Source organism: Labrus mixtus, chromosome 20, assembly GCF_963584025.1.
Source record: "Labrus mixtus chromosome 20, fLabMix1.1, whole genome shotgun sequence".
Classification (NCBI taxonomy): Eukaryota; Metazoa; Chordata; class Actinopteri; order Labriformes; family Labridae; genus Labrus; species Labrus mixtus.
In genome coordinates, this window is record NC_083631.1 from 4,712,881 (window position 1) to 4,737,299 (window position 24,419).

The 24,419-nt window shown below is 39.7% G+C and overlaps 2 protein-coding genes across 3 annotated transcripts in view; one reads left to right on the forward strand and one right to left on the reverse strand.

Moving 5' to 3' along the window:
* The window catches only part of LOC132995397 (ras-related protein Rab-26-like), a 58,704-nt gene extending 44,049 nt beyond the window's left edge, over positions 1-14,655 (forward strand). Inside the window, exons 6-9 of the mRNA XM_061065356.1 lie at positions 9,360-9,425; positions 11,228-11,284; positions 12,576-12,652; positions 13,208-14,655. Coding sequence (XP_060921339.1) covers positions 9,360-9,425; positions 11,228-11,284; positions 12,576-12,652; positions 13,208-13,307 — 300 coding nt within the window. The 3' untranslated portion in view covers positions 13,308-14,655. The remainder of the gene's footprint in view (positions 1-9,359; positions 9,426-11,227; positions 11,285-12,575; positions 12,653-13,207) is intronic.
* Positions 10,515-24,041, reverse strand: LOC132995396 (arf-GAP with dual PH domain-containing protein 1-like). Of its 2 annotated transcripts, XR_009677016.1 has the most exons (12): positions 23,698-24,041; positions 21,426-21,556; positions 20,852-20,943; positions 20,055-20,137; positions 17,181-17,293; positions 16,707-16,853; positions 16,397-16,480; positions 16,235-16,297; positions 16,011-16,082; positions 15,537-15,765; positions 15,367-15,447; positions 10,515-11,606 (listed from the first exon to the last, which is right to left on the reverse strand). XR_009677016.1 is itself a non-coding variant. In XM_061065355.1 (11 exons), the coding sequence occupies exons 1-11, from the start codon at positions 23,786-23,788 to the stop codon at positions 15,419-15,421; spliced, it is 1,134 nt and encodes a 377-aa protein (XP_060921338.1). In that variant the 5' UTR covers positions 23,789-24,041; the 3' UTR covers positions 14,653-15,418. The 2 variants fall into 2 exon arrangements, 1 of the variants encoding a protein (XP_060921338.1); XM_061065355.1 differs by lacking the exon at positions 10,515-11,606 and having other exon boundaries at positions 14,653-15,447.
* Positions 24,042-24,419: the final 378 nt, after the last annotated feature.

The following is a 24,419-nucleotide window of genomic DNA, read 5'->3' on the forward strand; positions in this document are numbered from 1 at the left end:
AAACTCTGTGTATGGCTTTAGGTGGGCTTTTTTCTGCTTCTACACGTTTGTTTTACTTCATCGTTGTTGTGTCATTGCCTATCAACTCAAATCTGAACCTAGCTAAAGCATTTTAATGGAGACGACGAGCAGGAATATATGCTCCCATAGACCAAAGTAACAGAACATTTTAGAGCGGGATTTGGTTTACAAGACCTGACAAGAGAACAGATGAGGAATCATTTTGATTGACAGGACGACACTGAGCTCCAGCTAACCTCCCTCTGACACACAGTACATGTCACATGAAGAGAGGGGCACAGATGTCACAGAGGAAATCATCATAATGAGGCCCGCGTGCCTGCACACAAACACAAAAACTTGCAAACCACATCGGGGAAAAATGCATCTTTATTCCTGCTATTAGGTTTCGATGCTGAGATCAATTTATTCAGATGAAAAAGTAGCGATGTGACACATTTGCAGGTTAATGACTTCAGCTCAGTGCGTCTGCAGCTGTGAGACCTTTTAGTCTGCTCATACTGAATCTCAATTTTTCCTGGTACTTGACATTTTGCCCACTTCATTCCTTTTTTCCCTCCATAACGTAGTGAAACCTTAAATTATTGATTTGCTCTTTTATATTCATAATTCAGCTGACTGCATTTAAGTCTTGACCTGACCACCATGCCACCAATGAAACATAAAATTAATCTCTCAACTCTGCTATAATTTATTCATACTAGTATCTTACAGTAGACGGTTGAAATTTCATTCTAGAATTCACAATAAAACAATGAAAAGAAGATAAATCACATATTCATGGCAAAAAGAAAAACTCAAATGCAGGAACTTAAATTAGAGACCCATTAGCAAGAGTTTGTGCATTTGCATAAAAATATGTTTATGTAGTATAAACCAATGTTTAAATCTGTAAAACTGAGAAATGCTAAGTTGAATCTGAAATCATGCCGTGAAAAGGAGAGAGAGAAAAAATTAACCGATGAACTATAAAAAGTTTTATATGCACTGTACTTATCAGACTGCTCGTAACAAAATGTTTGAGCAAGCAGGTTATTATAATAAATATTTCTTATTATCGGTAGGCGGCAACCTCTGGTGGTGGTTGTTAATTTGGTCGAAACAAAAGAGTGCAAATAAAGGCGTGGACTTTATTTCGAGTCAGCCATGAAAAATAACTATGAAGACATAATAACCCCTTTTTTCAATCGGTCATAAGGAGGCATCAATAATAATTTCCGTTTGTTTCATAACCAGTTAAAACATTCCTCACAGGAGCTTTAACATGCTTACTTGTAGTTTCAGACATCCAGGCATGGTAGTTTGAATGTTTTCTTTTGGCTTGGTTTCTCTGCAAAGCAAAAAGACCTTCATCTACAAATGAGTGTTGACCTTGTTTCATCCTCCAGCTTAGCTGTAATTTGTCTTCCTCTGGCAATGTGTTTTGTTTTTTGGTAAAAGCGCCAAGCTGGAACATGCTGTATTAATATTTGTAAAGGAAGAACTGAAATAGAGGAAGAACACACTGAACTTTCCTCCAAAGAAAAGAGAAGAACCTTCTTTTTGGTCGAAATGTTCTTAAATCAAAATAATGAAAATCATGACAAAATGAAAAACTTCAGAACAAATCCACTGGTAAGGCGTCATCGTGTATGCTCCTCTGCAAACTTTAAACTCAAGGTGAGCGAGACAGGTATTGGGTCAGTGCTTTTGTTCTACTTTAGTACAGTAACACAGATTTGTGGAGATTGTCTAAAAAACCGTTGTGTAAACACGTCTCACTCTTGTTCATACTGCCTCTGACTGCACATTTTCAAAGCCCATCAGTCATCTGACTTGTCTCACACTCGTTTGCCGGCGGAGAGATGCGTCAGCTGCTCCTTTGTCTACATTAAAGCCTTTCTATTCCCTGTCAGATCACAGAAATCTTCTTACAAGGCTGCTGCTGTTGTTGTTTTCTTGTTGTCTTTTATGTTGTAAAGTTTACAGCACAGAAGGGACTTGGTTCATGATATTTTTTATGAGACATATTGTTTAGTGACTATAAATCTTCCCGACGATTTGCATGCAAGTGCTGCCTCAAAATGTCAACAAGCAAGACTTTAAAAAAAAAAAAAACTTATGCCAACATAATAAAGCTTATTTTTGAACACATCAAATATTGATTTCTTTCTGCATGCCTGGATGTGCACCTGCATGGAGGTGTGAAAACACACAGCCCGGAGTGTGACAGGGTTTCTCGGTGTCTTCCCCGTGTGTCAGACAGGGACACGGTGTCACTCCGTTTAGCCGAGCCGCCTCTTGCAGATTAAACCTCGTCTCCGGGGAGAAGCCCTACTTTCTCCCTGCGCTGCTCTGGGTTGCCTCAGTCTGACTCGGCTCTGTTGTTGGAGGCAGACTGCTCCGCTCTGCCTGCTGCTGTAATACCCTGATCAAAGCTTGGCAGAAAACAGCATTGTCACACACTGCAAATCTGCTTAGACAAAAGTGCAGCAGAAGGAAATTTGGGTCATTTGGAAAGAGATTGAGAGGCTCCTGGAGGAATTTTACACAATTTGTACTCGGCAAAGCATGACCACGGTGTTTATAGGATGCAGAGTGAGCTGAATAAATCATTCAGTTATTCATGTGACGTTATAGTTCAAGGTTGTTCTATATGTTATATAATACTAACCTAGCAACAAAGGCAATTTTATCTCTGAGCACTCATTTCACCTTAACAGCAAGGAATAGTACATACTGACACAATGCTCTCGTTGTGATCCCAGATTAGTAATCTTCTATATGATTCTAGTAAAAATAACAACCCCAGCAATTTATCGGACAGCCAATAGAGCGCCACAGGAATGAGTCCTAAAACCCAGAAGTAAGTTAGTATTTGAGTGCCATGGGGTCTAACGTCTAAAAGTCAATGGGAATTATGAATGGGTTTGTGGTTAGACACCTGAAATAAGGTCTGTGGTTAACACAAGCTTAAGAGATGTTGGTGTTTTGTTAGACCACATAAACTACTTTAGGTAATACCCCCACTTGTGAATTTTGAAGTTTTTACGCGTCCTTAAAAAGGCGGTTGCTAACAAGTGGCTAAATATGACTACAGTGGTTGTCATTAAATGTCATCACGCCGGACACAAATGACGGGAACTCTCTCACTAGTCTGTGATGTCTCCTGTAGGTTTAATCTTTAGGTTAAGTTGAATATTAGGTTAATAAACAATTTATTAAGCTATGCGGATTAGTTTATCGGAGATCGTCTGAAGCATAACGGTAGTGACGTCACAATCATCCGACCGTGGTGTAGTTACCTTGTAGCATAACGTTAGCTTTTTACTTCTGTTGGCTGCATTAACGCTTCAAACATCATAAAAATGGTGTTCATCTGTGAAGATTATCCTGCTGAACAAAACGCCTACGCATCAGCAACGTGTGTTTGCCTCAGAGATTATTTTCTGCAATGATCCAAAATCCAATGCAAAAATCTCATTGGACATGGAGATGCTACTTCCGGGTTGGCCTACAAAAATACGTCATATGGTTTGTTCTCTATGGTATCGGCCGATATTAGCATATCCAGTGACTATCGGTTTCGGCTGATTTTATGGCAGATATGCCTCGATTTATTCACCAGTCAAATAACATTTCATTTTATTCCCACACCATCAGGTGGCCTAGTTAGTCTCGTATATCCTTGAGTAGGACAGAGCCCCGCTTCTTTATCTCATTGACAACAAAAGAAAGAGACGTACAAGGCTACATCAGAAGTACCCTCACATGCCTCTGCCAGTGACAAGTTGTCTCGCCAAAGTCACGATGCAGCCGCCAGCCACTGTGTGCGCCCGCCTTTTATCTCCCCTCCTCTCTGATACACATCCTTTGTGTCTTTGTCTTTCACTGTCACCGTCTGTCTCTCCATCTTGCTACCTTTTGGCACACGCTCTGTCTCCGACTCATACCTCTCGCTCTGTCTCATCAGTCTTTCTGTCTTTGTTATCACCTCTTACTTGGACTGTTTGGAAGGCAGCAGTGTCATCTTGACATCACAAAGTTTAATATACAAGAACAAAGACAACCTAATTACTTAGTCTTTTCTTAATATAGACTCAAAGGATGACTTTGACATTTTGAAAAACTTTTTAAATCCTCAGAGCTCTAGACCAGTAAGAACAGAGACTGATTTAGATGCATCAAGATTCACCTTTTTTGTTCCTTACAGACAAACTTCTACCTGCATTCAGATTACTCATTTACATCAGACACTTTCACAAGTCTTTTAAAGCCGTACAAGTTTTGATCTACTTTCTTAGCGTGAATCTAACCTAAAAGACAACACAAGCAAATGTGAATTAAGTGGTTGATTCTACATTGATTTATAAGAGTAACATCCAGCACAGCACAGCCCCATGTTTCCTGCTGTGTGTTTACAGCATGTGGATGAGATATTGTGAAGCAGCTGTCACTGTTTGTTCAGCTTTTCACTCACATATAAAGCCTCTCAATACTCGGCTGTGGAGCATTGTAGCTTTATTTATGTAAACCTGTTTACTCATCAGTTATCACTTTCTACAAACTCCAGACACATTTCTTTCACTGATGGATGTGTTTACTGTGGAACACAGTGTTTTCTATCCCTGTCTTTTTCTCATAAACAGAGATGTTTGTGATGGTTTGGGTGTCAAATTGTGTTGATTAAGTTGAGCGATATGCTGGTGATGACATTGCGATCATGGTTCAGGTTCGTAATAATCCTCTTTGCACTCCTTTTAGACAAGTAACTCATAAAAACAGTTTAATCCACATTATGTTTTAACCAATGATCCTAATCTTTCCAAGCAGGCCGGCCCAAAGCCATATTTGGGCCTCTGTAAAAGGGTCCGTACAGATGTGATTTGATTTATCAATACATGTGAGTTAATGCTAGCCTCCTCTGCCTGGCGCCAAGCCGCTTTTAGAGCTGGTGCTGGTATGGCTGTATCAGTCTGACATCACTGGCCTTGAGCATGATTTATAACTCTGCATCAAATCAATGGTTGTAATTGTTTAAATCTATGTGTGATGGACAATGTTTTTGCTAACCTCTATGGATCCCCCTGTGCAAGTGGGCCCCAGAAAGCTTTCCCGTTTTTCCACCTTCTATGAGCGGCCTTTGGTCCAAGTTAGAAATGCACACTCTCTAAATAGAAATGATAATGTTTTGATCACACTTAATGCATTGATCAATTTTTTCCTGTCTGCTGAGTCATTGCCCACGCCATTCCTCTCCTGGAGTAAAAAGATAATGGGGTAGTTTAAATCCCTGGGATAGAGGTGACAAGTGGCATCATCTGGAATCAATGATTGTATCTGTGAAATGACCCATGTGGGGGGGAAGTGCTATAAACAGCTGAATGATCTAATTACAGGCTACGGTTCATCAACAGTAATTGCAGCATATGGAGGGAATCACTCAGAGGAAAGCTGTCACCATTTTATCCCGCACAGGTTTGTGTGGACCTGTTGTGGGAGGAGGGAAGTTTGCAAAGTTGGTAGACAGATGAGCAATAACCTTTTTATCACAAAGGTCAGATGTACTTGCAAATGTGTTAATTGGACTGATAGAAGTCACCACAGACAGACAGACAGACAGGCAGGCGGACGGACAGAATCCAAACATCCAGGAGCAGCAATGACAAGCACTTGACCTTCCTCTGTTTGTGTGAATGATGGAAAACCTTGAAAGTTGAATTATGGATGAAGCAGGTGATTATGCAAAATATGCAAAATATTCCTCAGTAACATCTCAGCCCTTCAGGTCTTTGTTGAAAAAGACTCCCGATGCAAATTCTAACGACCCAAGCCAGCAGTTTTGTTTTTGTTTTCCCAGAATAGATGTTCCTCTCTGCACAAAAGAACTATTCCTTAAAATCTGTCCTCCACTCAGCACTGGTGGAGCCCACCACCTCACTAGAGATCATCCCAAACAAACACTGTGTGGTTCTTTTAATCACCCGACTTCATTACATTCAAACATTGAATTGCAAATACGATTCAGCAGTGATTTCAAGGTTACACAGTATGATTGAAAGGACATGATAAATAGAGAACAATCAGTGTTTACAGAGTAGTAGAGAAGAAATTGTTACCATGTATCTTAATGAAAGAATAATTCTGATTTAATTAAAGTAATGCTGTAGAGTTTACATTTCTTTCTTTGTTGGTATGAAAAACATGAAAGTTCAGTTTACAACACCTTTAATAATGGCCAGAACTAAGGCGCTGTAGAGAAACACTGATTGTTACACAGCTGTGTTAAATTCTTGATTCTGTTTGGCAGCAGCTATTTTTAATTAGCAACCTGCTGCTTTGAAGAACAGGCCGTTGCTACGAGTAACAGATTGTTGCTAAGGACGTGGCTCTGATCACAAGCTGTGCGTACCACTGTATGATTTCAGTCCGATGTAGACCCAATTTTTGATTGTACAACTAATTTTCAAGTTTAGTTGAATTTCAGCCCGATCGCACGTTTGCAGTCGTGTAGCGCACATTGAGGTATGACGTTTTATCACAGATCGATCAGCTGCTCCCGACCGCTCTGGCTTTTTTTCTGGCATGTTTGATACTTCGGTCATACGACTGCACACACTCTCACAGTGAGAGCAGAGCCACAAGCCAATTCCCCGACTTCGAGACTTTTTTTTTTCTTGATTGTGTCTGCACAAAAAGTGGCACAGCATCCAAATCACCATGGCAACAACAGGCATACCGGGTTTAAGCTGTTTCTCCCCTCCTATCGTCAAAGAAACATTGGCAGGAAATGTATGCGGACATCCACCTGACAGGGCATACATGTTATAATTAAGCTGCTAGTAGACTTGTGTTTATTTGTGATGCAGATTGTGAGAAACACACAGATCCGACTTCAACCTCCATCTTTGGGAATTCTATATTGAATTGTGAATGCTCTCGATATAACTCGTACGCAGCGAGCTCTCAGGTTGTGCCCGACAATCAATCGTACATTGTGAGCACATAAATCATGAGCTGTAGTCGTGCATTGTATACAATCGTACAGTGTACATCTTTACATAACTGTAGTCATGTCTAGCTGCAGTCCCTTGAACTTGACCTTTGTCTTCTTACTGAAAGAATTGAGACAATAACAGAGGGGTTAAAAGATGCAGAAAATGTACTCCATTGAAGATGGTACATGAAGTAAACATGCAACAGAACATGGTAGTAGATGTAGTGGAGTTTACAGAGACTGGTGAATTCATCAGGGTCCTGCTTACACTGTTGAATTTACATCCTGCTCAGTCGACTTTATCGCTTTCATATTATTGAGCATTATTTTCTGTCATTATTTTTTCTAAATTGTTATTGTGTTTTCCCATTAATACCTTTTTTATAAACTTGAATTAATGTAGGGATGATTTATGTATCTTTTAAAAGTGTTACTTAAGACAAAAGTTAAATTATAAAATATAATTAATTCTTCGTCCTTGCATATGAGGATCTGAAGATCCTTTGAGAAAAAGTGACTGGCTGCATGATGAAGTGCTCGCTGGTGGAACTCAGATCTTTTATTTATAGCCACCTGCATGTTAGAGCGTGGTCATGTAATGCTAATCATGTGAACCTGCAAAGAACCATGCATCATTGTGTTGGATGATGAGCTGACTGGAGTTCAGAGGTCAGATTGTTTGACTAAAGTTTGAGGGTAAAATATTTAATATTCTCTGGAAAGTTTAGAGCATGGAGCAGTGATGTAAACATGATGTAGTTGCAGTTCAAACCAGGTGAACTGCAGTTCCTTGAGTGTCCACTTGAGGCTGAAAAAGTCCTGGAAATATTTTTTTTATTTTATTTTATCAAGGATAATAGTTAGCGCCTGCTTTTAGCCTGATGCTAGGGTGACCAAAAGTTACTATGAGACAGAATTTCCAATATGGCGACCACTACTGATATGCTTCAAAATTCCACTTAACAAAACCAATGAAACCAGTGATGTCACTGAGACTACGTCCGTGTTTAAACGTTTGTACATCCCAAGGTTATCCATGTTAAATAATATTTTTTGCATCCAAATCTACTTGGTACAACAAAAAGAGCAGCAGATGATACTGGCATTAGTTCTGCAGCTTCACTTAATAAACAACAATATCTTGAGGTGCTACAGAGAAAAAAACTCTGGAAAAGTCCATAGTACACAACATCTAAAGAAAATCAACGTTTGTCCAAAATCCAATTAATCCAGTACATGTTGAGATATCTCACTGGAAAAGTTCAAGATGAACTGGTAAGGATAGGTTGAATTGGGAACATAGAAGACTTGACAAAATCATTTTATAGTTTAAATATTTTGGTACAGACCAAAGTTATGGGATAACCCTTCAAATGTCACCATCTCTCAATGCTGCTTAAAATGTCCATATTTCAATACTTGTTATTAGTTTAATGATAAAATATTGTAAACCATACTATTTTACCCCCGTTATTAAACTGAGAAATGTTTAAATCAACAAATACCAACCCCTCCCTTCACAAAAGGCACAAACTGGTTTTCACAGGCACCATGTCAACATGTTGCGTATCTCATCTCCTGTTGTTTAACATGACCTTTGGCTGGAGGTGACCCGGCTGAAAGCCCCGTACAAATACGGAGTCATCACCAGAATTAATTAGGAGAACTGTCAGAGGGGAAAGGGCTCTGGAGAGGGAGTGCTGAAGAAAAAGCTGATTGATCTGCGGCCGCTCAGAAATCCAATGTGGAGTAATTCACTGTGGGTACAATTAGGCTTTGTGCTGAGATGAGGGATATTATTTCAGCAGGTGTGTGTCTGGGCTGATAAAATGCTCACTAACAATAATGGGATGGTTCAGGTACTGTTCAGTGTTCTTTGCTCCCTGTGAAGCTTCATCTTCCCCTGTGTAAATAGTGTAATGAAGGCAGGGTTTAGCACACAGTGTAGATTAAACCCATGACGAGTGTTCCTGTAACTCTTGCTCTAGCTTTTAAGTATTTCTCACAAAAACCATGTCTTGCTCTCATCCCTTTTATTTCTTCGTCCTTGCCTCAGTCTTTCCATCTAATCTGTGGATTTATTTCATCCTCTCTCACAAATCCATCTTCTAAATGCTGCTTTCTTCTTCCTTCTCTTTATTCGTGTTATTAGATTTAATGCTCAGACTCGTCCTTGTCGAGTCCCAGGCAAGCTTTTCTTTTCCTTCAGCTCTTTTTTTTTTTATGTGAACGACACATTTCTACTTCCCTCTCGCTAATGTCAGGTTGTTCCTTTTTTATAGGTTTTCACACCCATAATGTCTGATGGCTCCTCTAACGGCTCTCTCTCTCTCTCTCTCTCTTTGTCCTGTGTTGTTGCCAGGCATGGCTGACTGAGATCCATGAGTACGCCCAACAGGATGTGGTCCTCATGCTGCTTGGAAACAAGGCAAGGCATTGTGGGAAATTCTTATGACTGTAGGTAAAGACACAGAGGGATATACACTCGGGCTTTGCGTCAAACAATAAGACTAATTTTGGTTCTTAAACTTGAAGCACAGCATACCAAAAAGGTCACTTTTTGATGTTATGTCCAATTAGTTCTTGAGTTAACCTTTAACAAAAACATTTTTTACGATTTATTTTATCAAGGCAGAGCTTTTTTTATAGCAACTATAAAGTAGATAAAACATTAATTTATGGTAAAAGTCTTGCAGTTTATGCAATTTTATTAAAAATCACCTTAGTAGAAAATAGCCTCTCTTCTCTGCAGTCCATCACCGATCTATCGTTTTCCTCTGTGCTCATCCAATTTGTGTCCAAAAACTATTGAGAACCAATCACTGAGTCACACTGCTACACCGCCTGACAGCTTCTTTGATGACATCGACTGTGGGCACTGAAGTTTACTCAGTAAGTGACTCAGTGGAGAACCAAATGTGTATTTATATATGGCTATAATTAGTCCCAAAACTTCAATAATGACTCTTTTTTTTTTTAGTCATGTTTTCCAAACACTACAGTGCCCTTCCCTTTTTTAGCTTTGTTTTCTAAAAATAAAAGTCCTCATCTGTTTTATATTTAAAGATTCAGATCTTCAATAGCTGGAGTTTAAAGCTCCTGTGAGGAGTTTTTAGCTGCTTATGAAACAGACTGAAGCTATTATTGATGTCTCTTTATGACCTGCTAAAGCACACAAGATCAATTATTTTTATATTGTTATTAATAATGCATAAAAGAGCTATCCCAGGGTAGATGTCGTATAAAGTGATTTACAGCATGCTGCTGAAACAACCTTTTTATTGTCAATACAAAGACTCCAGATGAGTGATACATTCGACTGGTTAAAGAAAGCAGGATTACATTTTATCTGAAAAAAATGTACAGGATAAGATCAGCTAAAGGGTAAGAGGGACTGCTTTGTCCACAGGGGGGCGCCAAAAGCAACCCAAGCTGGAAGTTCCTCACAGGAACTTTAAGTACATTACAAACAAACGCTGTGAGGATTCTATTACAAAACATTTTCATGCTCCTTAAGTGGGATAGAAAAATATATTGTTTTATTAGCATTAGTAGCCATCCACATTTCTTTTTTCAAAGATCTGTGTTGGGCTTTAAAGCCTTTATTTGATAGGACAGTGGATGGCGTAGGATATCAGAGAGAGAGAGAGAGTGGGTAATGACATGCAGGAGAGGAGCCACAGGTCGGACCTCAACCCGGGCCGCCCACTAGGCCATCTGCTTCTCCCAATACACACACAGCCTGAAGCACTGATTGCGTTTGAGAAAAAATAAAAACCTCAACCAGTTGAAAGCTAAGTCAGTGAATCATAGGTGACTGTTTTTTCCCCCAAAATGTAATTTTCTGAAATGAGTCATGTTTATCTACAGCACACTCACATACACGTCTGATAATATGTCAACCTGTTAATGTGAAAATATCGCTGTTACACATTTTTTTGTATAACTGCCATTCACATCTCCCCTCTGAACAGAGACAGATGTCTCTGCCTTGGAGCTCGGTCTAGTTTCAGTCCCCAACACTCCATATCAGTCCCTAATTAGCACTCTGAGAGCCAATCTTGACTCATTAGCTGCTATCAGACCTGAACACCAGGAAAGCTTGAACGTAAGCTGTGGATAAATAGTGACGATCTGCCCAGTGGGTAGGTGGATGTTGTGGTTTTTTAGCACTGATGTTGGTGTTGCATGATGCTCTCATGTGTGACCCTGTTTTTCCTGTCGCACCAGGCTGATTCAACTCATGAGAGGGTGGTGAAGAGAGAAGATGGAGAGAGGCTTGCAAAGGTAAATTAGTAGAAACTGATGAAAAACTGGGCACAGTATTTTCTCCCCACATTAATTCAGCTGTCAGAATAACTACAATGATTTAATGCAACTTTGATTCTCTGGAAGTTAAGGCCCTGTTAGTGAAATATGGAGGTAGTGATTCTCCTTTGTGTCATTTTAAAAGGTATTTGTATGTATTATTGAATTTCTATGGAAGATGTGAAGATTACCGATCTACCAGAAAGAGGTGATTGAGATTGTTTAGGGATCAGTTCTTCTTTTCATTCGGGCTCTTTATCTCTCAGATTTAGACCGTCTGTTATGAGGGGAAATGCACCACCTGCAACCCAAAAAGATAAATGGAACAGAGAGAAAAGCCTCAGACATTTTGTTGCTCTTGTAGATGAAACATTACATGATGAATATTTATAGCATGCCTTCTGTGTCATCTGTAAAATGTTTATCCGTCTGTGATAAACCTCGGCACACAGACGACTGAAGCCACTGAGCACTGAAACCAGAAGCGAACATTTATTTTGCTTTGCAGGGTGGCTCACAAAACAAATAGCAAACAGCTAAGCGGTTCGCTCCAGAAGTGGAAGCAATAAAGTGCCATTAAGTAACTTGAGGTCTAGCCCAGGGAAGAAACACATCAGTTACCTTCACTGTGGGCCGAGACCAATCCCCCTGCAGAGGAAAAGCTGGGAGACAAATGTGTGCATTCTAGCCAGATTTATCCAAAAGAAACACGTCCACCATTGTGCTGTAAAGTCTATGATCTTTACATTTTGTGGCCAATCAGAGAAAGAGTATCATGTTGTGACGTGCTAAATTTCTCTTCTTAGTCTTCTGTGGCAAGTTTCTCAAAGATAAACTTTGACCATGTCTGAGATCTGACAGCTAGTCAAACTTCAGAAAGATGCAAAAAGATGATTCCTGATTATCTTAATTGCTGAATGGCAACAAATTCTTGGTGGGTTAGAACTTTGTTTAAAAAAAAAAACATGGCTGCAACAACTTAAAACTTCTCTCCCTATTCATGGGTATTCCATCAGAAAATGCGTCTCTGGAGGAATTCAAGTTTCAACATTTTCCTGAGGGAAAATAAACACAAATCAAAGAATCAGCCCTGTTTTCTTTCATAACATTCTTTTTCAGCTAAAGTGGGCATAGGGTAAAGGTTGCTAAATTCTAGTGCTTAGAATTTGCAGGTATCTATTTTGGGGACTTTTAAAACCCAGAGGCCAATTTCACAGAAATCTTCAAAGCTAAAAGTTTCCCATTACTGGTTTTTGCTTTGATTCTGCAGGAGTTTGGAGTTCCTTTCATGGAGACCAGCGCCAGGTCAGGTCTCAATGTGGAGCTGGCTTTTACTGCCGTGGCAAAGTGGGTATCATTCTCTCTTAAAGTGCTGAGGGTTGGTTTAACTAAAGACCCTTTTCACACATGCACTCTTGAAAACTCCCGAGCAGTTTACAATCAGGGGCCGAAATGTATTTTAGCAGCAGTGATTGGCATCAAACCATTACAAGCTGCATTTAGCAAATCAGTTAAACACATCAAGAATGAGATATTACTGCACTCATATCTCATTTTCACAGTTCTGTGTCTGTCACTGATTTATTTTTTCTCTGCACATAATTTGGCTCAACATAATACTCAACTTGCAACGTCTTTAACACAAAGATATTGAAATACTAAGCCAGGAACATTTTTTTATTTTCTCTTAAAATGTCTTCACGTTTCTTTGGGAAGTCCTGAATGAATATTTAGGAAAAATCATCATTTTAATTACTGGATACAATATGTCTCCTGCTTGCAGATAGATTTAATCTGTTTTCTGTTCTTTTCTCAAAATCAATAAGGATTCCCATTTCTATTGTTTATTAATGTGTGACTCTTCTTTGGTAATCCTGATCTCATCCTCTTCCTTTGTCTCAGGGAGTTGAAGCACCGATCTACGAAGGATCCCAGCGAGAAGTTTAAGCTGCAGGAGTATGTGAACAAGGAGATGAAGGGTGCAGGCTGCTGCAGGTCTTAAAGCCTTCCACGGTCACTCCCTGGATCTGTGTGTGTGTGTGTGTGTGTGTATTTATTTATGTGTGTGTGAATCACTCATGTTCATATCTGAGATGAGGAGTCAGCTCCAGCGAGGTAAAAACTTTTGTCCTTCTGTCTGTCCTCACAAACTCCAAACTGTAGTCCTGAGCTCATCTCTTTCTTTCCGTCCTCCTGCAGCTGTGAATGTAGGTTATGGTTTGCAACAGACAAAGTTAAGTGCTGCTCACCTCGCTCATTATCATAAATGGACATAATTTTTTCCATAACTGTAGCTGCATGATAATAACTCTTCTCCTTCATGCAGACACCAACCAAATAGATTTGCACAACCCTGTGTTATGTTATTGTAAAGGGATTTCATTACTTCAGATTTGTCTTTTTTTTAGTTAATGTCATTTTGGATGAATGTTTCTATAATAGATGTATAGTGAAGTTCTGTCTATGCCTCAGTGTTCATGTCAGTGATTCTACAGGCTATTTGGAGCCAAATTAGCTCACCAGCATAAACTCGATCTAAGCATTGCCATGATTCAGCTGTGGATATTTGGGAAGAAGTTTCACTCATTTAACATTCAAGTAAATGGAAGTGGCTATTTTTTTTATGGGTTTTCTAGTTCAGAAAAGCTCAAATGTATGATTATTTGAATAGATTTGAATTCATGCTAGATGGAAAAGGAAGTATACAGTAGTTTAAAGGCAACTTTTAATGGGTCACATGAAATCTTTTGGGCATTTTTCCAAAGTAAGAGGATCAATGTTGAATCTTGGGAGTGCTCGAATGCAACTTCTCTATTTGATAATAAATATGACTTCAAAGATTCATACAGACTGTACGTAATCTATACTGATTGATGTAAATACTTTTGTTTCTGCTTGGAAAGACGAGATGTTGGAGGAGAATAACACTGTAATGGTTCATTAGTGCAGGTTGGGAGGAATAGATGTTTATATTATACTGATAGTGTTTCCTCAAGTAACACTCTTCATTTGAAGTTAACAGTGAAACATTAGTCTGCTGCTTGCTTTTAGAACCAATCTTAAATATATAAATGGGGTATATAGTGCCATGTTTTCTTAAATGCATTGACTGGTATGTTTCTTAAAACCATATGTTCTCCATTTTAGAAGCATTTGCCTCTTTTTGATACGACTGTTGCTTTGATAGAATTCATGGTAGTCACAGACACAGAATCTCTGTACAGTATTCACAGTATTTTCCAAACTTAATGTTTAAAGTAATGTAATGATTTTGGCTTTAACTATTTTTCAATGTGCAACTTCTGTCTTGTAACTGAAAGTTAAACCCAATAAAACAGAAGTTAATGTGACTTTAGCCCTTTTAATATTGACGACCATGTTCCATTTTCAGGTCAACATTTTCCTCTCCACCGTGACTGAAGAGCAAACACGGTGGAGCTGCCCCATCATAATACTGTTCATCTTCATACTTTTCTTTACAGCACTTACATTCACCTTCAATGTGCACACCTCAAGTCTCTCTGGTTTAAACTGTTTCCTCTGTCTCCCTCTGCTGGACAAATAATGGTACCACATCACAGTAAATTCTTAAACTAACCACAATTTTTACCCAGTTTCACAATAAAATGCACCAAGCAGCTTACATTCAGGGGCCGGATATACACATAGCTTCTTTTAGCAGCGGTGATCGGTGTCAAAACATTACAAGCTGCATTTAGCAAATCAGGCAGTTAAAAAATAAATACATCACAAATTCAATATCACTGCAGCCAAACACTGAGTTTTTGAATGTACTCATCTGCATATTGAACGTATACAAACATGTACAACAACCTTTGACAACAGATCTGATTCCTACAAACTTGGCATACTTCTTTAAAATCTTCACATACAGGTGAGGAGGACTGACCTCTTTCAAGTATAAAGGTTATGTAACATAAGTCATGGGCTAACATTTGAGCACTGAAGTGATTTGGGTTCCCTTTAAAAGGGAGTGGCACATGATGTGGAGGTGAGGTTGAGTAGTGAAGGAATGATTATTGTCCAAAGTGTCGTGTCACCTTTTAACTCCTTTGTGGTTCCTCAGCAAAACTCCTTCAAACAGTAAGCCTGTTATCGTTTGTGCTTAAAATAGGCCTCCACTGCAGAGAGAGGGCAACAAAAGGAAGACTTAAATCAGACTCAGCTATTGAAATCAAACAGTTAAATGAGGACTTGCTGTTTAATTTACCTGCATACTCCTGCGGCAGCATTGGTCTGTCAATAACGGTCTGAAATGCAGAGATCCAGTCTTTCTGATCCTTCTCAGTTTCACATGCAAATAGAAACTTTCTGTCGGGGGTCACTATGGTTATCCCAAACTGCCAACGGTAGGCTTGAGTGTTTGCTGGGAGGCCGGGGAGCACAGTGTAGCTGTTTTCCTTACTGCCAATGAACACCTCGCCTCGTGCATAAGCATCCTGAAAGCAGAAGAAGAAACATTTAGTGAAGGCCAAAATGAAAAACATTGCCTCTAAATTGTACTGCTTCAAAAGAATGAAATAAACCAATAACAACTATCTGATGTTATCTGATTATCTTTAAGGGGAAAAAAATGACAACATTCAACTGTTTCAATGCACTGACCCTCCAAATAAGACAGATGCATAAAGAAAAAAGGCATAGCACCATCTGCTGGTCACAGTGTTGCGCTACATTGTATTACCAGTGAATCTTTGAAGTACATGAGCCTCCTGTCATCCATTGTGAACCACCTCTTCTTAAAGCCCTCTGTGTGCTGCAGGACGAAACAGGAGACAAACGAGGAGTAAAAATACACTTATCATTTGGCTACCATGCCCTGCAAGATGCTGCCGTAGACTATAAACATTCTGTGACTTTTCAATCATGTATAAATCAAGTTTAATCAAAAAATAAAAAGGTCATTACCTTTGGACCAGTCTTCTCCATGAAACCCTCCTTTATGTAGCTCCTGGTAAGCTTTGGCAGCAGCTACACAAACAATGCAGATTTAGTAACTGATTAAAAAATATATTGTAGGGTTTAATTCCCTAGCAGTTTGGAGGTAAGACCGTGTGTGTGAGAACTCACTTCAGAGTGAGAAGCTCCAGGAAAGGCCACCTGCAGGTAGTGAAACCTGGCTGCTCTGATTGCATTGAACCAGTCCACCATTTCCTTCAAGACATAAAAGCAGGACTTTCAGAAACTTTTTTTGGGAGGAGGGGGGGGGGGGATAAAGACCATAGGAAAAAATACATATTCATGTTAAAAGTAGAGTCAGTGGCAACATTCAAACTGGGCCCCTCCTTCACACTCACTGCAGGAAGTGGTGTGTACATCTATTGCTTTTACCTACACTGCAACCTAATGCACACCTTACACTGTGAAGAACTGCTCTCACCTTTCCATCCTCGTGGTAAATGAAGATATTCCTAGTGCTGTTGTCCTTTAAATAGGTGATCTGCATGCCGTGTGGGTTGCACATTTTTTCTGGCTGAAAAGAGGCGTTCAAAGTATTGATCTTCATTATTGCTTTGGGCTCTCTAGCCTGCAGAAGGGAAGACATTGTAAGAAGAACATGAATATGGTAGAAAGCTGTTTACTTTCATGCTTCTTAAAATCCTGAAGAAGAAAACAGAATCCATGGAAGAATGAGTTAACAATACTCCGTGTGACAGAAGGGTTTATCAAGATGTATTTAGCCTCACTTTGATTTTGTAAATAGAATTTCACAATGTTCTTGATCTTCAGGTTTAAGAAACAAATCAGGAAGTTTGTAATAGTTGTTTTTTTTAAACAGTTTCAACACCAACTAGATCAAATCAGTAAATCAAATCCAGATAAAGACATTTAAAAAGAGGGAATTGAAACTCACATCATGCTTGTTGAAGTACTTCAGAACACCTTCCCGTTCAGAGAGAATAAATTTCCGGCTGAGGAATTGCCCGTTGTCTCTGCCTCTCTTCCATAGAAACCCCTCTCTGTAACCTGCAAGGAGGAGAGCAACAGTGGGTCCAGATCCATTGACAGGGAGCACAGAGTAAAAGATAACAAATTATGCTCTACGCAGGAACATCAAGCTTTGACAAAAATGTATTCTATCATATGAATAAACTTTAAGCCACAGTAGTTGTTTGTTTGTTTGTTTGTTTTTGGCCAGTTGGGGGCAGCAGACCTGTTAGCAAGTTGCCCATTTACACAGCAATGTTTCCTCGAGCAGACTCATCCAGGATATTATGAGATTAAACATAATTTTTCAAATTCAGTGCAACAGTGATCATTAACAGTTTGGTAGATTTTAAACCATGTATTGTTATCCTCAATGATTCTGAAAGCACATCTGTTATAAGGACCTCACATATTGGTTTGTGCACACTTTCAGCTTTTGTGGTCTCTTTTCTAAGCAGCTCAGCAGAGGTGGGCAGAAGCGCCTCTGCTTTTACTACACATAAATAATTCAGCCTGGTTTCCCCTACAAGCTGAAAACTTCAGCAGATCACAAACCAGAGGCTACACTTCAACTGCCGTCCAGGAAACGCTCAATGGATGGTTACGTTGTGATCAAAGTGCATGTTATTTTGAGAGCTGATGCTTGTGACATGAAAGAAGCCATGGGCATCATCAGAGTGCATGGCTGAGGCTGCTTTGCACAAACAGTGCAGCTCGTAGTCAACAAGGATCTACTGTAAATTACAGTTTAATTGTAAATACGGTTTATTTAGAAGATTTGTTTCCTTTAATCAAACTGCTGGTACACATTAATCATCTTAATAAACTGAAGAATAAATAAATGACAAAGTTACAAAAGCCTGATGTTCCCTTGCATGATTCCCAATCCGATCCTCACAGTGAGGAAAGGTTATTGTTTAGTATCGGAATCAGGACTCAAAAAATTGAATCTTTGCATTCCGACAGTGAAAGTCTGTATGAGCAAATTTTCTATGTGATAAAGAGCAAAAATGTGACGATAATTTTATCAGGAAAATGAGACACAAAATGACAAATACCACTTTTTAGGAAACTGGATCTGAAATAAAGATGCAGCGTATTCGTCTGCAGCTCCACATCTCTCTCCTTCCGTCCATAATTTACTATGCCCCCCACCTCACCCCCTTGCTGAGGTTTCTTGCATCTTTGTGCAGAAATAAAGTCGTCATGGGTTGGGCCACAGACGGCAGTAAACTTCTGGCTCTGCATGGCTTCATCAATTATTCATGAATCAGAAAGTTTTGTTCCACAGCTGAGAGCAGAGGGTAGATTTACACAAGAACATGACACATCAGAGGAGAAGAAGGCGGCTCATTCAGAGTGACCAAGACTTGAAAACACCTCAGAGAACAAAGCTGTTTGGAGCCTAGTATTTGTCTTTAAGCTTCTCCACAAAACGCAGCTGGTTTCTGCTTGCAGCAATGCAACATTGAATATTTTTACACAAAAGAGGCCATTCTTCCTCAGTGACACAGACGCACAGCCACATGCTCCTTAACCTCTGCACAGCACAACACAACACAAGAGGCCATTGAGAGAGAGGGACAGAGACAGAGAGGAAGAGTTCCCCAGTCATGCGAATCAGATAACAGCTCTTTATCTAGTGAAGGGAGATTTTTCGCTTTTTCTAAACAGTAATAAGCCATGTTGTAGCAATGAGAGGTTGTTCAATTTTGACCCTGTGAGAACTTGGCCTTGTTTTGGTTAAATGGAACTGTGTTGATTTAAGACATGACACTCTGTTTCCTCATCAGGGCAAACCTGTGTGTGAACTTGTCACTGTGGCTAGAGTAATGACATCATATTGCTACAACTTTGTACTTTGACCAACGAGGAGGAGGTACACAGTTTTTAGCCTTTAAATGTTCTGGAAAAGCTGCCAAAAATGATGTCTTTATCAGGTTAAACAGCTTCCTGTTTCCGGTCTAGAGGTCCCAAAGGGAAAAGGTTGATAGAAAGCATATTGATTACAGTTATTTTTTATCAGCTGAACATATACAACATATAGATACTTCTGACTATGCAGACAACTTCCCTCTTTCCTCTAAGCTGCAGCAGAACAATGGGTTTCTCAAAATGTATTAAAGTCAGGAATATCATTTTAATAGTGATATGTTAAAGTTACATTAAGTTGTTCTAGTTAGCCATGTCAATGAGTGAACAATGAGTAACAAACATCACTAATCACAAAGTGCTCAGGGAATCATTGAAAAAAAAATTAAAAAGGGCAAGAGTGCATCATGTGGGAGAAAAAGATTTGAAAGATGTCCGCCGAATCTTTTAATGCAAAGTTAAACACAAGCCCGTTGAATAGTGAAGCTGCTATCAGCCTCTTTTTTTATTGGTAGATTACAGATTTAGAACAGGAAAATGGTTTGCAAACTTATCAACCCTTATATACAGCGTATTTAGTTTGTATTAGTTACAAAAGCCTGAAGTTGCCTTGCCTGATTCCAAGTCCCATCCTCCCATTGAGGAATACAGGTTATTGATTTAACAGTGGTATCAGATCAGTACTCTCTATAGGCCTACAGACCAGCCCAGATTTCCAAATATATAAACCTTTTCCTTAAAGCTGGGCAGTAAAGTGGTGTGTTACATCATGCCAACTCTCCCTCCCTTTATCTCTGTTTTAATCAGCTGTTTCCCCCTGCTGGATATTCAATGCTGAGGAGGTGGTTTTGTGCAGGATTCTGACGATAACTTGATTTTCTGAACAAGTGAGAAGTGTAATGTGTTAGTTAGAGGTATTAAAACTTACCCGCTGAGTACGGCTCCTGCCTCTCCACGCACATAAACTCCTTCCTCTCGTACTTGGCTCGGATCCATTGTTCCCTCAGGAGTCTGAACAACAGTTGGTGTTAGACACACAGCTCTGGTGTTTACTTCACGCTTCATTTGATTTGAACACCTCATTAACTCACATGGACCCATCGGGCTACATTTCATGCTGACTGAGAAGTACAGCTATCAGATATGACTCGTTTGGAAAATGATGTCTTGTGATATTAATGATTTGGCTTGTGCTTTTCTTTCGTCTGACTGACATCAGTTCACCGTGTTTAAGGGCCAGATCAGTATTTAGGGAATAAATAGAATATATAGGTATTTTCTCTCTTCTTTATCCAATCAGGTTTTCCTTTGTGCTGCCTAAAACAACCACCCCTCATGAACGTGATATAGCCTCACTGCTCTGTGTGTTATGGTTACACATTGGTATTAAATGTATCCCTGAACAGTTAAGAAGAAAAACTTGTGCCGAACTGCTGCTTCCTGTTCGACTTCAGGAACTTGGTTTTCTTATCACTGAGAAGCGTCTGCGTGTCCGCCTGGCTACCACAAACTGCCCTATATTAATCAATCTCTCCGTCCACAGAATAATAAAAGCCGTCTTAACGGTGCCATCAGTAACATTTTAACATCTGTTAGAACAAAAACAACTAAGTTAATAAGCAAAGGTGTGGAACAAAACAGATTAAGAGAAAAAGGTCCTAATCACTCTGACATTTAGAGGTAACATATGGAATCAGACATACCTGAGGATATATTCATACTTACAGGCAGTCTTTGTATGTGGGTCGGTAGAAGAAGGCAGGAACTATCTGCTCGTATTTGGCATTGGCAGCATCGTTACCAACAGAGTCCACAAACTGTAGAGGAGGAGAGAAAGAAATTAAGTCCGTCAGTGATATTTGTGTGTATTAGTGTGTTTTGTTTAATGAGGGCAAGACACACACGCACATGCACACGCTAGCTGTCAAGTGTTTGTGTATCTGACTCAGGCTGCCCATTAGAGAGACTGCTGCTGCCATAGCTGCTTCAGTACACACACTCTATCTGCCAGCTGCTGGCTCATGCCTTTTAGCCAGTGCTGAATGGAGAAAGATGACTCGTCTTATTCTTCCTAATAGGGATTCAACGGTTGTGTGGCAGACGACAGTGATGCATACAGCAGAGAGGGCGAGGCACAGGCTGCAGACATAACTCCAAGTCAAGTTTCAGACAATAATCTGTGGTCGATCTTCTATTAAAATACACAAGGCTTTCTACTCTGTCCAGGATTGAATAAATAAAATGTTTAAAAACACTTTTGTAGTTTCCACAGGAAACATTAACACTCAGAATTACTCACCTCCACCTGAGAGGAGCTCCAGGGATCCAGCAGGACAGATTTCACCTTGCTGATCTGAGCAATGTTTCTATGGAGACCTGAGCAGCTGTGACACACAAACACACCCAGGGTGTAGGACGCCCACTCTGGATCTGCAACAAACCACAAAGACACATGTGTTGATGCACACTGAAGTTAAGAATAACCAAACAACTTCCTTTTAACTGGTACTGATGGCTCAGCTGTACTTGAAATAGTTGACCATGAGCCACCCAGTGTTTTACACAAGAGGCAGACAACACCATCACACAGGGAAAATCTTTTTTTTACAGCTTTTTCTACATGATTACTGTCATGGATTAAGTTTCTAATCATCAAGTAGTTTGTGTGAGTTTAGAGGTTTCAGTGCAGTGCAGTGGCATTGACACACTAACACTTCAAAATGTCTCCCTTACTTGACTTTTTTTGGTGTGCAACATGTCAATCACACATTACATTCACTCTTTTTCTTTATTCAATAATTGAGTCACTACTTCCTCCAACACCTCCTACATAAATCAAAAACCTAAACTTGAGAAACGGTCTGTTCTGTGTTATGTCACCCAATCAGGTGTCAGCACTTGATGACATGTTGCTGCTTTCTCAAAGAGGTCAGTGAAAGGTTACCAGATCAAACTTTTCTTTGAAGACAGATGAGTTTGCAACGTGGCGAGCATCGATTCAAAATGAATCCACATCTTGTATAATCTATTTCTATCTTTTAGAGTCAAGATCATGTTTTACAGTATGCTTATCATAATCCTTTCCATTCAGGTTTGTGAACAGAAGAGGAAAACGCTGCTGCAAATGTGTAAAAGGCCACAAATACACAATCACAGCTCCTCCTCTTTCAAATGCCACTTTCACAATCATCACTCTGATCAATGAGCTGAGTCAAACATTTTTATGAGCTTGTTACCACCATTAAACCATTATGCTTATAAGGACTCGGGGACACAGCTGCTAAAGAAGCGTAAGAATATAAATAGTCTGTTACTTCCTTGTGCTTTATCACAAAGCCGCACACATCTCAGACTGTGCATCTGTACACAAGAGACAGCAGGCTGGTGTGAAGTCAGCCACTCCCATCTTCTCTGAAGTAATAGGTCTGTAGCTTGTTGAGGTCGAGGCTGTCTACCAATGTAACAGAGAAGTTCCTCTGAGAAGATATGATGCACACAAAGTCTCACGGACAATTGGCAGCCGGAGGATGGAAGAGAAATAGAGCAGGGTCCACAAAATGACAGTGCAGATAATATGTGAAAAGTATTTTTGCCATTTCAGCCTTTTACAAGCAAACTTAGACAAACTTCTGTCTTCTCGTTTTTAACATTTTCTGATTCTGACTTCTAAAGAGTAAGGATTTTAATTTGTCTCATGGTCACAATATTCATTGAAACACAGACATACACGACGTCACCTCGATCTCTTGGAAGGATTTTCCTTCTTAACAAAAATACTTGTATGTCACAGCCTAGAAAATAAGAATAAATAAATAAATACTCTAGGCCACATGGATAAACTGACTTGAAGAAAGAAGAGTAAATATAAAGGCTACATGGGTGCATTGCATTTTATACGAAAGTGTCATTACTTTGACACGTGTTAGTAATAAGAAACGCCTTGTTAGAAAGGAAACAAACAGGCTAAATTACTTCAACCAACTAAATCTAAATATCCTTTTAACAGTCACTGTGGTGAAAGCATATTTTAGGAACCACACCTGTGTCTTTTTCTCTATCCTGGTATGTAGGCTATACGCACTGAAGATATGTTAAGTGGAAACCTGCGTGTTGTAAACAGGGTGTGTTACCACCTAAGCATGCAAAAGACAAGGTGAAAGCATATTTGACCCTTAGAATAGGCGACATATGAAAAGGAGTAGATACTGCTTGCATGACAACTTTTAACAATAACTAAAAGGTTTTACAGTGTATGTGTTACTTATGCCAAAAAGGTCTATTCAAACTGTTCAAAGCCTACTGAATAAATACAGATCATTCTGAAAGCTTTTAAGTGACATGATTTAGGATCTGAACTATATCTAGATCAGGTCGTAACCGTTGGCAGAGACACTCTTAAGAATAGAAACAGTGAATAGTGGTATGTTCATTCATTTGTCTGTTTTGCCTATAAACCAGAGGGATTGACATAAAGTGGGGGAGGTTCATAGAGGGTTTAAAGAAACAGGTTAAAAGAGGGAAAAGGTCCGTAAAGCTTTCCAGCACCTGTCAGTGAGTCCTCTCTTGCCTACCTGCAGCTCCACAGTCGGCACAGTTTCCATTCCCGGGTTTCTCCAGAAGCTGTATCAAACGCTTTCCGTTCTGTTCTTGATCCGAAGCCATAGTCCAAAGCACACACGATGACTGCACGGTGGCTCAAACACTCACGCATCGAAACTGAGGTCTGTCGCCGCCCCGGGACGCGCAGGACTATAGTGCGTAAAAAGCGTCAACACAAGTGATGTGTGTTCAAGCGGCTGAACGGTGCAGCATTGTCACTCTTTACGAGCTGCCAAACAGATACACAGCTATAAGTATTCTCTGTGTCTCTCCAGAGTGAGACCCCCAGTGGTAGGAAACACACTCACGACACATGTAGAGCAAAAACATGACACTAGTACCCACAATAACCACTTTACTGCCTTCTCCGCTTCTTCAGTGCCCGGAAGTATCAAGACTAAATACCTGTCATTATCTCACCGCTTTACTTTTCATACAGAGCTGTAGATACCTTGTTGCCCCTGCAGCGCTACCTTTTTTTTAAACTACCACAGAACTGACACTAGCCCACCATTAGTCGCTAAAAACACAATTCTGCTATTTTAGTTTTCAACGAACTACAACAACAGCGCAGGCAGAAAATCTCGCCCAGGTGTTTCCACTTGAGAATAATTAGGTTTCATCTCAGGTTGGTGGTGGGCGGGACTTACATTTTTTTGTGTGTCATCAGACGTCTTATTGGTGAAAAAAAATA